Source organism: Nicotiana attenuata, unplaced genomic scaffold (assembly GCF_001879085.1).
Source record: "Nicotiana attenuata strain UT unplaced genomic scaffold, NIATTr2, whole genome shotgun sequence".
In the NCBI taxonomy this organism is placed as follows: Eukaryota; Viridiplantae; Streptophyta; class Magnoliopsida; order Solanales; family Solanaceae; genus Nicotiana; species Nicotiana attenuata.
This window is the reverse complement of record NW_017670832.1, coordinates 370,311-384,238: the sequence shown is the minus strand read 5'-3', so window position 1 is coordinate 384,238 and position 13,928 is coordinate 370,311. Positions and strand designations below refer to the sequence as shown.

General features: G+C 37.5%; 1 protein-coding gene across 1 annotated transcript; it reads right to left on the bottom strand.

Moving 5' to 3' along the window:
• Window positions 1–676: 676 nt before the first annotated feature.
• LOC109243749 lies at window positions 677–4,510 on the bottom strand. Its single transcript, XM_019410730.1, has 4 exons — window positions 4,078–4,510; window positions 3,535–3,913; window positions 1,458–1,997; window positions 677–965 (listed from the first exon to the last, which is right to left on the bottom strand). The coding sequence occupies exons 1-4, from the start codon at window positions 4,434–4,436 to the stop codon at window positions 810–812; spliced, it is 1,434 nt and encodes a 477-aa protein (XP_019266275.1). The 5' UTR covers window positions 4,437–4,510; the 3' UTR covers window positions 677–809.
• Between the last annotated feature and the right edge of the window lie 9,418 nt (window positions 4,511–13,928).

Below are 13,928 nucleotides of genomic sequence, written 5' to 3'. Positions count from 1 at the left end.
ACGATTAGTGAAGTCCGCTCACCGAGCTCGACTAAGAGACGGCCTCGATAAGCGGAAGGACTAACTGTATCGGTCAAAATTAGATCAGAGAAATTCGGTACGCGGAGACATAAGGTCGAGGTCGGCCAGGCCAAGGTCGGACGGTCATCAATGAGACCGAGGTGAGACAGTCATCAATGAGACCGAGGTCGGACCGTCATCAATAAGGCCGAGGTTGGGCAGGCCGAGGTCGGACAGGCAGAGGTCAGACCGTCATCAATAAGGCCGAGGTCGGACAGGCCGAGGCCGAACCGTCATCAATAAGGCCGAGGTCGGACAAGCCGAGGTCGGACAGTCATGAAACAACTAGTTTGCTTTGGAGTACTCAAAAGGAATATTCTACCGAATATTCCCTCTAAATGTACTTTTTTTAGATTTTTTATAGATACCCCCCTTATAAATAGGAGGGGAGGACTTCCCAAAAAGGGGGCTTTCTCTCTCTCCCCCTGCATCTCTCTAGAAAATATGTAAACACATCTCTCTGGAGAATCTGTAATCTCATACCTTCATCGGATCCAAAAAGGGTCCTAAGGTTCTTGCATTTGTCTATCATTTGTCTTTATCAAAGGAAAGAAGATCCGTCTCACTCAAATGGGGTGGATCTTTTCCTTTATTTATATTTTATCGCCATTTAATGTTACTTAATGCATCTTCCTTTATGCTATTAAATCTGGCCATAATCACGGCAATCAAGTTCCATACAATTGGTTAGCAGGATTTCAATTCCCTCCTTCATAGCCATTGAAATATTTTTTAGCCAAATTCATTTATCACACCATTCTTTGAAAGTCCGCAAACTCTCCGTACTTGTCGTAAAAGGGTGGCGTTATTGTTTCCCATTGATTGCAGCCTCTGATTCTGATATGTAAGACGCTCTCAAAACCATCTTCCCCATTGATCACCTCGCAGCATTGCCGACGCGGTACCTGCATTTTATAAAGTTAGTAAATTAGTAAATTTAATAAGAAAGATTTCATCAAAATCGATTACTTCCTCAGTTCCATTTTATGTGAACTATTTCCTTTTTTAGTCTATTTCGCAGAAAAATAACAATATTTTATATTTCAGAACAATTTAACTTTAAACTTATCATTTTATCCAGTAATATTCCGGTTGTCCCATTTTAAGGAATATTCTTTCCTTTATAGTCGATCTATTTCAAGATGATTGACACATTTTTATATTTATAAATATTTTAACGTTAAAATTTTTATTCTCAAAAGTTATTTTTTCCCCTTAAACTCTGTGCCTAGTCAAACAACATCGCATAATGAGACCAAGGAAATCTGATTGTATTGTCACACAAATTATTGTATATTTAAAACCACAAATTCAAAAAACCTTTTTTTTTTCTTTTAAAACTACGTGTCCAATTAAACACATTCACATAATATAAAATGGAGGAAGTAGAAATTTACCTGTCTCCATACGCGGGGAGATAGAATAGACGCCTTGACATTAACCATACGGACTGCTAATGCTGGTTTGTACTGTTCGTTCTCGCATTGCTTGTTAATATCACCAGGCCTATTATAACTGGTCAAGGTCTCACCATTGCGGATGTCAGTAACTTGATCCAAGTAGTACTCAATAGGCCTTTTACACGGTTCTACATAATTCGGTCGAGTACTGAATGTGAATGGCTCTTCAAACCCATTAAACGTTTGGAATGTCCGTATTGGAGTCACCAATTCCCTAACATTCATTAACCATGGATATAATTGAACTGAGTATCCCCACGACACTGATACTGACCAGTTTCTGTTTAGGTCATAGCACAAACTCTGCTGCAACATCCGACTCGTGTCCTTTGTATAAGCCTCAATCACCTTATTCACAGAGTCAACTTGGCTCATTAATGGAATTAGAGGATGTACCATGTCCAGATGGTGCAGTGACACTAACGGCACCAAGGGATGTGCTGCCAAAAACCCTCGCGGGCTTCCTGTTATATCCATCTTTAACAAACACGTTAAAGTAAATTTTTCAGTTTCTATATAAGAGTATATAGTAATTGCAATTTTCCTACCAGGGGCGGCTCCAGCACATACGGGCCTAAAGCCATAATTTAATATGAGGCGTAAATTTTTTTTTAAAAAAGTTATAAGATATGTTTTTATTTGAAGTCTATTGAGATATAAAATTGTTAATAATTTGTTTTACAATCGATTTTCTCTAATAGTTCATATTTAAATGATAATATAACCAACTCATTTAATCTTTCTTGAGATATTGTTGATATTAGATAAGATTTTACAGAGCAATAGAAGTATAGAATTATTAAAAACATAAAAGTATTGTTGAGCACATGAACTAATAAAATCTTTGAGAAAAAAGGTGAGTAATGAAATCTTGGAGAAAGAAAGTGAGTAAGAATATCAAAGATAAAGCCAAAAAATATATAGGGCTGATATGAAGAGATTAGATAGAAGAAAGATTGACTTGGACGAATTAAGGAAGAGAGAGTAAAAGCTGTAATGAAGAAGTGGAAAGTGGAAAACTGAAAATTGGGAAAAGTATTCATCTACACATTTTTAAGTATGTCAAATTATTACCTCATTTATATATTTAAAGAGTTTTCTTTCCTTTTGTATTAAAAACTCTATTTTGTATTAAAAATGCTACTAAATATTTTTTTTTTTATACTTATAACCTTATTATTTTTTAAAAGTGGGCCACCCAAATTTGGGGGCCTAAGCACATGCATTACCCCCGGCCCTGTTTCCTACCCTTCCACAATGAATACTGGAGTACATAAGAATAGGGTACTGATATTTTTTTCACACTTGATTTTTTGTTACAACAAATTTGTGTGTTATAATTCTGATTTAAACAAATTAAATTTACAACAGTACTTCCTCCGTCTCAAAAACGAAAAATGGTGTTCAGAGTATCAAAGTTAAAAGGTCCAACTTTAGATATGATTTCGAGCATATATTTCTTCAAATTTTTTAAAATAAAATTAACACATTTGACAAAAACATAAAAGTGATCCTAGTATAGAATAAAGTATTTCATAGTTTAAAATATTATTTAAAGAATATTTTCTAGAGTTCTAATCAAAGAAAAAAAAGAAATGATTCTCCAAATAGTAATAGTGTTATTTAAGCTAAGATATACTGCTCTCCCTGTTCCATTTTATGCTACACCATTTACTATTTAGAGAGTCAAATAAGGTTTTTTTTTTTAAAACGTTTTTAAATTTTTATTTTAACTTTTTTTTTTTTGCAAATATTTTTTGAATATTGTAAATTGCACACTAGTGTGTGTGACTTATAGTACATTTTTCAGTAGTTCCTAAATATATAAAATTTATTTTAAAAAAACTGAAAAATCTATATCCAAACTCTCGTACTCCGTATTACGTCAAAATAAATTGTGGAACAGAGGTAGTACTATTCTATTTTAAAATGACAAAAATATGATACTCTTATTACGTAAATAAAATCTTGGATTTGAAAGATAATCAAAAGATTATATTATACATATATATACCTGATGAAAACCGAGTTCTTTCGTAAGAGGAATGCCAATCTCATCCATACACCCACCAACCTTCTGATCAGAAGCACACAAGTAATGGTAGCGATTAATGCAATCATCTAAAATCTTCACGAGCTCCGCAGCGAGAGGATAGCTAATAGCAAAGCCGCCGCCGCCATAAGCTATACTGTAGGAACATACTACGTCCTGCTCCACACTTTCAGAATTCCCACCAATATAATACATTTGGTTGTGATCATATTTAGCCAAAACTGTAACCAAATTCTCTGTAAAAAACACTGTATCATCATCTCCCATGACGAACCACCTCACATTCTTGAAGCCTAGTTTAAAACTCTCCTTAACAACCCTCGCAATCCTCACAGCTGACCTGCAGTGGCGAAGACAATAACTTCACTTAGCGGTGTCACAAGATAAGGAAGTAAGCAAATAAAGAATTCAACATATAGGATAATATACATATACAAAAAAATTAACCTAGCTACATAGTGTATTTTTCAGCGAAAGGACTAAGGTGGCTCCACCATTGCTAACCTGTTACCGTCCGAGCAAGTGTACTTGAATGCGGAAGTGTCTTGAGAGACCCTATAGGGTGGGAAAGTCTCCGGCCAGGGCTCATTTCCCAAGGCCGAGGGCGTCTCATCAAGCCATACGAATCCTCGCGTTACATTTGGCCTCCACCAGAGTTCAGAGTAACGCGAGCGATTCTTCCATGTTTCGGCGGACCCTGCAATGCCAAACAGAATGTGTGATACGTTTGTTTTATCTGTGTTATTTTCATTTTCACCAAAAACTGAATGGCTAAACAACTTCGACGTATTGGAGAAATTAGCAGTGAAGTAGATTAGAGATATGGCTGCAACTAAGCAGATGGCTACTAGAAAGTCCTTCATGAAAATGGTGAAGATATTTGGGACTAATTAATTTGAGGTTATTAGGAAAAGGGACGTAGTTTTTCCAGAGTTTTGAATGGACAAGGAGGTTTGTAATGGCTGCGACTCCCCAAACCTTTATAAGAAAGTACGTATTAATTATTAAACTTATTTAATAAATTTTTATATGTTATTATTTGATCTTTTTAACAATGGTGTTATTCAAGATGGTCTTCTGGCACGCACCTCGGTTATTCATTGACTACTTGCTAGTTCAATTTTTAATGAACATTCAAGGTTAAAGTAGTTCAATTTTCTAAGGACCATTCAAGGTTAAGGTAATATTAATTCGAATTTTCATCGTCTAATAATCTCAATTGCGACTACTCCCTCATTTCCAAACTATGTGTCACTTTTCGCATCTTGATTAAAACTATACATGAACTTTGAACAATTAAAATATAGATTTTTATCATGTTGACCCAAGAAGAATTGCAACTTATACTCTATTTGTCCCATTTTTTGTGTCATACTTTTCTTTTTAGTCTATCCCACAAAAAAAAAAATACTCCCTCTGTTCACTTTCAGTTATCCACTTTTGACGTTGCACTCCCTTTAAGAAAAAATAAATGAAGTATATGTATTTTCAATTTTATACATAATAATGATAACATTTCAAAAAGTCTTGGGGAATAATTTAGAAAAAGAGTAGTTTATGATAAGGGTAAAACAGGAAAAAAGAAATTATCTTTTTCTTAATATGCTAAAAAGGACAAGTAAAAGTGAAAATATGTTGTTAGTATAGTGGACAAGTAAAAATGAACGGAGGGGGTATCATACTTTCTTATTTAGAAATAATTCAACTTTAAATATTTCTTTTGTCCTTAATGAGATAATTTCCAGTCACACAAATATCTATGGCTTATTTTGGACCACATTATTCTGTGCCCCGTCAAATACCAACACATATATTGTAATGGAGGAAGTAATAATTTTTGTATAGTTTTTGAATATCTCAATTTTAATTTTAAAATATTGAGTTGATCTAGTCCAATTTAGTTTTATCCCAATCGAATCTCAAAAAGTAAAAATAACACTTATTTTAGGACGAAGGGAGTATACTAATACTAAGTTTGAAACTTTTATTGTTGTACATTGCATAAAGAAGAAAGAACCAGGTTGAGAGAAAGAAATGAAAAAAAAGGAATGACACCTCAGCCCTAGTAAAGAAGTTCACAAGTAAGGGATAATAAACAAAATAATTACTCCATCTATTAGCCATATTTAAGTGTTACTTGAGGCACTATATGAGTGCAAACCAGTGGATTGGTTTACGTTTCTTGATGTGGCACAATTCTCTATAACTTGCAAAATAGCAAAGCTACACAGCGCATATGCCGTTCGAGTTGTGACACTACCGGAGCTTTAAAAATTAAAGGAGCACAAAATTTGAGAAAATCTTGAAATCTGGAAACAAAAAATATAATTTGAATTAACAAGCTTTAATGGTTTGAAATGCTTATGGACAAAGGGATTACCAAGTAGGATTTTACCTATGGGTGTTTAACGGGTGGGCCGGACCGAGCTGGGTAGGGGAATTTAGTACCCGTACGGGTTATGGTGCGGGCCGGTTACGGGTTGGGGCATACCGGGTTTAACGGGTTCGGGTTCATCCGGGTAAAAATTGAACCGTAAAGGTTACGGGTTCATGGGGCCGGGCCGGGCCGGGTTATTGTTATATTTAATTTTTTTTTGTTTTGTATTTTTGTATAACTATTGTAAGTTATATTAATATAAAGTAAAAATATAAAGAATACAATGAAGATGGGAAAAAATTGCACTTATAAATTGCAAGTGCTACATTTATTTCAAAATTACGAAATTGAAGTTTGCATTTAACAAGTAAATTAACAAAAAAAAAATATTTAAACATAAATACGTCTAATAATTTTAAAATAAAAAAATTAACAAAAAAATAGTAATTTTAAGCATAAATACTTGAAGTTTGCATAATAATACTTCAAATTAATCTAACAAACTAAAACATTAAGCATAAATACGTCTAATAATTTTAAAATAACACAAATTGTCTCAAATCAACTTAAATACGAATTTCCGGAGGACGCTCAAGACAATTCTTTATATGCCTCCTTAAACTGCCTGTGCCACACTTTGGACGACGATTTAAGACTAGACCATCGTTCTTGCACTTTACTTTCTAAACTTCTTCATTCCTTCTACCACCTCAAAGTGTTCCCAAACATATGAGCGCACTGTAGAAGTACGAGGCATGATTTAACTTGAACTCTTGAAGTCTTGAATTGAGAATTGAGATTGAGAATTGAGAGATGAGTGAAGAAATGAGGAGGGGGGGGGGGGGGTATTTATAGATTTTCAAAGGGGGGTTAATTTTTTTAAAAAAAAAACCCCAAAAATGGGCTAAATAGGCAATTCAGCCGTTGGGCAACGACCATATTGTGAAATGGACCGTTGCCAACGGTCAAAAATCTGAGCCCACCTTAAAAAAAAAAATTTATCGTTAAACCGGTCTGGGCCGGTCCGGGCCGGGCCGGTTAACCGGTTGAAGAACACTGTTCATTGACCGGATTAGACTGGTCCGGGTACCCGGTATTTCGATGGTAAACGGTGCAACCCGCCCTACACCCTTAACCCAGCCCAGCCCAACCCCCTTCTACCGGTCCTGGCCGGTTCCGATTTTAACCAATCTGGGCCGGTCCGGAACCAGGCTGACCCGGCCCGTTTAACACCCTTAATTTTACCCCATATATTAAAAGTCTATTGTACTTACTTACCACATGAATTGAAAAGTCTCTTCTAATCACCAACCCCCTAGCCTCTTAATGACGTAGCCTAAAAACACCTAAATTGCAAATTGTTACTATCCTTCTATAGAATTTGTAAGATGTATGGGGTAAAATTGATGAACGATGAGTGGATGCTCGACGAATTGACACGTGAAAGTAAGACAAGTAAGATATGAGTCAGCAAATAGTTGGCACTAGTTACGAACATGTGATTGGTGCTGAATAAGTTTCAAATGCGTTGAAACCGAGGGCGAAGATTCGAAAGGAAGATATCGGTTGGAAAAGACAGGATTCAATGAGCATCCACTATAAAGAATATTTGCATTAATGCCCAACCGTTATGCAACCATCAAGAGGAGTTTTATTCATATTAAAGAAGAGCTTGATTTGGGGATCATGTCTCCCTGAATTGAGCTATACATAGAAGAATTTGTATCCTCTGTAGGACATAAAACATTTGTATGCAAAAAAGGAAGCAAAACTGGCTCTTATTCTATAAAACAAGATCCTTTCTTTTGTTCTTCATATTGCTCTTATTATTGCTTTCGGAGAAGCTCAACCCATAGTCACGCTTGTACTTTCTTCAAGTTACTTTCAGTGATGATTGAAATTTGTTTTTATTTATTTTATATTCTTGGATAAGATTAATTCACGTGTCTATAAATCACATTACAAATTTAATTATACCATTTTTCCGGTAAACATTTTAAACCCCAGCGTGGGACATAGATAAATGTGTTATTACTTTTTTCCATTCATCTGTTACTAACACAGTTTGACACTTTCCTTTAGCAAAAGAAAAATAAGATATGGCAGCTAACGATGTGAACAACTCTTTCAATGTTGTAACAAACAACAAGCGTGAGGACATGTTCTATTGTGATGATTCAACCAGTGAAACTCGCAACGATGGAGATGAGACAACTCCGGTTCACGAAGAACAGAATCCTCGACACGTGAGAAGTCTAACTCCTAATGATATGGACGATGAACATGTTGTCGAAACTGTAAAAGTTTTGAGAAATTATCTCTCAAGACAAGATCATGTAATGACGGAGTTGAAGCAAGCACTTTCAATTACTTCCAATAATTCCAATGGAGGAGTTCAAGCCCCTTCCAGTATGCCTGCAAATAACACAATGCAAAGAACCGGTAACATCGTTTTGAGGGAGGAGTTCGGTTTTAATAAAAATGAAGCAGGTGGTGCAGGTAGTGGATCCGGGAACAACAACAATGTTAATGATCCTTTCAAAATTGAGCTCATGAGATTCATGAGGGAATGAATGAACGAATGGACAAAAATGCTAAAGATTCCATGCCCGGATGTATTAGATCCCGGGAGCACTACCGGTGTTGAAGGGACCGAATTCAAAGAACTATACACAGTTGCCGTTCAAACCAAGTGCGGCCCTAGATTTGATTCCAAAAAAAAAATTAAGATGCCCGATATTCCGAAATATGATGGAACTTTGGATTCACAAGATCATATCACAACTTACACAACGACTATAAAGGGAAATGACTTGGCTCCGCATTAGATCAAAGCTGTCTTGTTGCAAAGGTTTGGCGAAACCCTAACGAAGGGTGATTTAACATGGTATTCTCTTTTACTTGAGAATTCGATTGATTCTTTTGAAATGCTTGCAGATTCTTTCATTAAAGCTCATGTTGGTGCGAGGAAAGTCCAAGCTAGGAAAGCAGATATATTTAGAATTACTCAAGGAGAATCTGAATTATTGCGAGATTTCGTCATCCATTTTCAAAAGGAGAGGATGCTGCTACCGGCGGTACCTGATGAGTGGGCAGCTGAAACATTCACCGAAGGCCTTAATCCATTGAGCTCTGATGCCTCCAAAAAATTGAAAGAAAGCCTGTTGGAATTTCAGGTAACCACATGGGCAGATGTCCATAATCGTTATGAATCAAAAATCAGAATCGAAGATGATCAATTAAGTTCTTCGGTGTCTTCCAAAGGTCACAATCCTGACCAGAATTCGGAAAAGTTCAAAACTATTTTTGATGCAGACAGAGATCTTCCTGGAGTCATTTTCAGCCTTACGAAAGAGCTAGTGGGCGTGGAAATAAAGGATTTCAATCATCATACAGGTTTGTAGTATATAGAAGGACGGATCGTGGTCAGAGTAGCAGATCTTTACAAGAGAAGGAACCATCTGGGTCCCAGGATTCTGTATACACTCGGTTATCCGATTGCAACTTTAATACCAGCTTGGTAGAACTGGCGTCAGCTATGAGAAACATCGAAAAAGTCATATTTTTGAAACCAATTTGGTCAGATCCTAGTCAAAGGGATCCTAATATATGGTGTGAATTCCACAGAACACATGGCCACCGAACTGGGGTCTGCCGACATCTTCGTGAATAGGTTGCAACATTGTTAAAGAACGGTCATCTTAGAGAATTTCTAAGTGACCGAGCTACAAAAAGTTATGGAAGAAACTGAGATGCCACGGAACCAGTCAAATCGGCTATAGGTTCACCTTGTCTTACAATAAACATGATTTTTGGTGGAGTTAAAGTAAATGGGGTGACGTTTTAGGCAGCAAAGAAGACAAAGATATCGGTAACTCATGGCAAAGAGTCCGGGAAGCATCAGAAGATGATGAAATTATTTTCACGGATGAAGACGTTGATGGCCTTATTTTACCACATAACGACGCTCTGGTAGTATCACTTAACGTTTTAGATTTTAAAATTAAATGTGTGTTGGTTGATCCAGGTAGCTCAGCCAATATCATCCAGATGAGAGTTTTGGAACAAGCAAAGTTAACCGGAAACATAGTTCTGGCAATAAAGCTACTGGCCGAGTTCAACCTGACAAGTGTAACAACTCGAGGGGAGATTTTATTGCCCATGCATGTCGAAGGCGTAACATAGAATACTTTATTCGAAGTGGTTGATGGCGATATGGGATATAACATGATCCTATGTAGGTCATGGATTCATGAAATGAAGGTCTTGCCATCGACTTATCATCAAATGTTGAAGTTCCAACACTGGAGGGGATCAAGCAGATCAAAGGTGATCAACCAACCATAAGGAAAATGAATACAGTGACTCTATCCAGAAGCAAGGCTGAAGGGACAAATAAATAGAAACTACAGGAACCGGTGCCCTCTTTCATCCCAATTGAAGGTGTGGGTATGAGGAGTCATTGGATCAGGCTTTCCAGGTACCGGAAGAAATGGATGCAACGAAGTCGACTGTAGAGGAGCTCGAACAAGTTGCTTTGTTCACTGAGTTCTCAGAAAAGAAGTTCAATTTGGGAACGGGGTTGAGCCCCGAACTAAGACTTAAGATTATTGATTTTCTTAAAACTAACATTGATTGTCTCATTCAGATATGATAGGTATTTCGCTGGAAGTAGTGGTTGTCCACAAGTTAAGTTTGGACCCTAACTTTCCTCTGGTAAAGCAGAAGAAACGGCCGATAGTTGAGGTCAGGAACATGTTATTTAAAGAGGAGGTAACACAGATGTTAAATATAGGTTCAATTCATGAGGTGAATTATCCTAATTGGTTAGCTAACGTAGTGGTTGTTCATAAAAAGAATAATAAATTTAGAATGTGTATAGATTATAAAGATTTAAATAAGGTATGTCCTAACTTTCCCGTTGCCGAACACCAACCAAATGATCGATGTTACGGCCAGGCATGAATTGATGAGTTTCCTTGATGTGTATTTCAGGTATAATCAAATTAGGATGCACCCGGAAGATTAAGACAAAAAATCTCGTTTATCATAAACTTTGGCACATATTGCTATAATGTGATGTCTTTTGGGCTTAAGAATGCCGGAGCCCTTATCAAAGGCTCGTTAATAAGTGTTTGAACGTCAAACTGGTAAAATTATGGAAGTTTATATTGATGATATGTTGGTTAAATGTCACGATCCAAAATCCACTATAGGTCGTAATGGCACCTAACGCTAACGGTGATTGATCAACTTAATTAATCATTTTTTTATTACTTTAAAATCATAATTCCCATTAATTAAATAGTATACAATGAAAATTCCAGGGTGAAATGATAATAATTACGTGAACTACCATACTAAACATCCAGTTGGAACCCCCAAAATCCGGTGTCAGAAGTGCATGAGCATCAACTAGGAAATATAATAAAATACAACATCTGTCTGGAATACAAGTTAGAGAGGAGAATATAAATAACACTGATGGAGACTTTGTATGTTGCGGATCGTAATATAGAATGCAGCTCACCTTAAATTCCCCGCAATAGCTGCGCCTCTGCGCCCAAAAGACCACCAGAAATGTAAACATGCACAATAAGTGCAGAAGTGTAGTACGAGTACGTAAATCAACACGTACCCAATAAGTATCTAGCCTAACCTCGGAGAAGCAGTGACGAGGGGTCGACATCGACACTTACTAGTGGTCCAACAAAAAAATATACAGTAAGAAGTAAACAAGTATGAGGAAGAGTAAATAAACGGTATAAACCAATATAAATACGAGGTAGAATCCTCCTCTGAACGGTAAACTCAAGCTCTCAATTAGCAGTTACCTCCTCGACCGGAGTATATATAAAATGGACCTCACTAGATAGGTCGTCACAACCCAAATCAGGAAAAAACATACGGATACACTGGTTTCTTGTCAAATATTACGTACGACGCTGCTGAGGCAAATAGCCCGATCCATAAGAGTGTTTTATAGAAATGTCGAGGCGAACGGCCGATCCCCTAAGAGTGTGGTACATAATCATGCCGAGACGAGCGGCCCGCTCCCAATAGAATACTAAGTTTTAATGGGTCCCTGACCCCACTCATGAATAAACGTGTGAATTATGAATTTTTAAGGAAAACCTTACAATGAATACGCACAACGCAGGAGAAATTCCTAAGGGAAGCACAAATTATTCCGCTGATTATCAAGAAGCTCGTCACATCTCTACAATAGCGAGTTCATCACCCTATGCAAGTCTAGTCTCAAGTTGTAATGCAAAATAAAGGAATTTAACGAGCAAAGATAACTCAAAAAGTACAATTATAGCATGTCGCAGACCTAAGTCTACCCGGACATAACATGAATCTAGCTACGTACGGACTCGTCACCTCATGCGTACGTAGCCCCCGCAACAAGTAGCACATATCAAATACACACCTAGGGGTAGTTTCCTCCTCACAGGGTTGACAGGAGACATACCTCGCTCCGAAGTTCCATAACCGGCTCCAACACCTCTCTAGAACCTCAAGCAAAGGCCCATCAATCCGAAACTAGTCAAATAATCATGAAAACCAATAAAAATATACTCCAACCTCATAATTAATCAATTTATAACACTTCCCAACTCCGCGCGAAAAGTCAGCAAAGTCAACCCTCGGGCTCAGTTGCCCGAATTCCATTTTTTTTGAAGATAATCATTACCCATAACATTACGAACTCAAATATATTATTTATTTCTAATTCCATGTCCAATTTCGTGGTAGAAGTCCAAAAATACCAATTTCTAGGTTTTCTCTTAAAATCCCAAAATTTCCACAATTTTTTATGAATTCACAAGCCCAAATTCATATATTTAACTCACAACTTGTAGAAATTGCTTACCTCATGATAGACGATTAAAATGGCGCTCTATACTCGCTCCAAGGTCGGCTCCCATGGTTGAAATGAGATGAAAAATGAGCCAAGAGCCGTTTTAAAACATTCTGCCCAGCGCTACTTTGCATCTTCGGTCCCATGGTCGCTTCTGCGATGGTCTCTTCTGCGGTATCAAGCTCGCACCTGCGAGAATCTAACCAGAGTCGCCAACCGCATCTGCGGTCCCTTCAACGCTTCTGCGATGCCTCATTCGCCGGTGCGGTTCCGCTTCTGCAGAAACTCGACCGCATTTGCGACCCCAGTCTTTAAGCAATAAATCCGCTTCTGCGCTGGCCTGGCCACTTCTGTGGAGTGCCATCTGCGGCCCTTATTTCACAGGTGGGATTGCATCAGTACTCAGGCCCTTCAGCAATGCAACCAAGCTCCAAAGTGATCCGTGACCCGTCCGAAACAACCCTGAGGCCCCCGGCACCCTGTCCGAACTTACCAACAAGTTCCATAACATAACATGGACCTGCTCGAGGCCTCAAATCATATCAAGCATCATCAAAACTATGAATCGACGATTGAAACCTTTTTTAAACTTTCAAACTTCGCCGAACGCGTCCGAATTACACTTAAACATCCCGAAATGACACCAAATTTTGCGTGCAAGTCACAAATCACGATACGAACCTATTCCAAGGCTCGGAACTCTAAACGGACATCGATAACACAAAAGTCCACTTCAAACCAAACATAAAAAATTCTTAAACTTTCAAAATGCCAACTTTCCACAATAAGCATCAAAATTCTACCGGACCACCCGATACTAAACCCGAACATACGCCCAAGTCCGAAATCATCATATGAACCGATTGGAATCTTCAAATCCTAATTCCTAGGCCATTTACTCAAAAGATAAAAACATTAGTCAACTCTTCCAACTTAAAAGCTTCTGAATTTTGAATTTTCCATCTGAATCAACTCCGAACTTCCCAAAATTCAATTCCGACAACACGTACAGGTCCTAAAACACGAAATGAAGCTACTCAAGGCCTCAAACTGCCAAACGACGCGCTAGAGCTCAAAACGACCGGTCGGGTCATTACATTCCCCCCCACTTAA

What these genes read in the sequence shown, in the direction of transcription:
- LOC109243749 (XM_019410730.1), bottom strand. Translation starts at nt 4,436, where the DNA reads ATGAAGGACTTTCTAGTAGCCATCTGCTTAGTTGCAGCCATATCTCTA. An exon ending in AAGAACTCGGTTTTCATCAG is followed by an intron (nt 1,998 to 3,534) that starts GTATATATATGT and finishes TGTTTGTTAAAG; the next exon opens with ATGGATATAACAGGAAGCCC. An exon ending in CTCCCCGCGTATGGAGACAG is followed by an intron (nt 966 to 1,457) that starts GTAAATTTCTAC and finishes TATAAAATGCAG; the next exon opens with GTACCGCGTCGGCAATGCTG.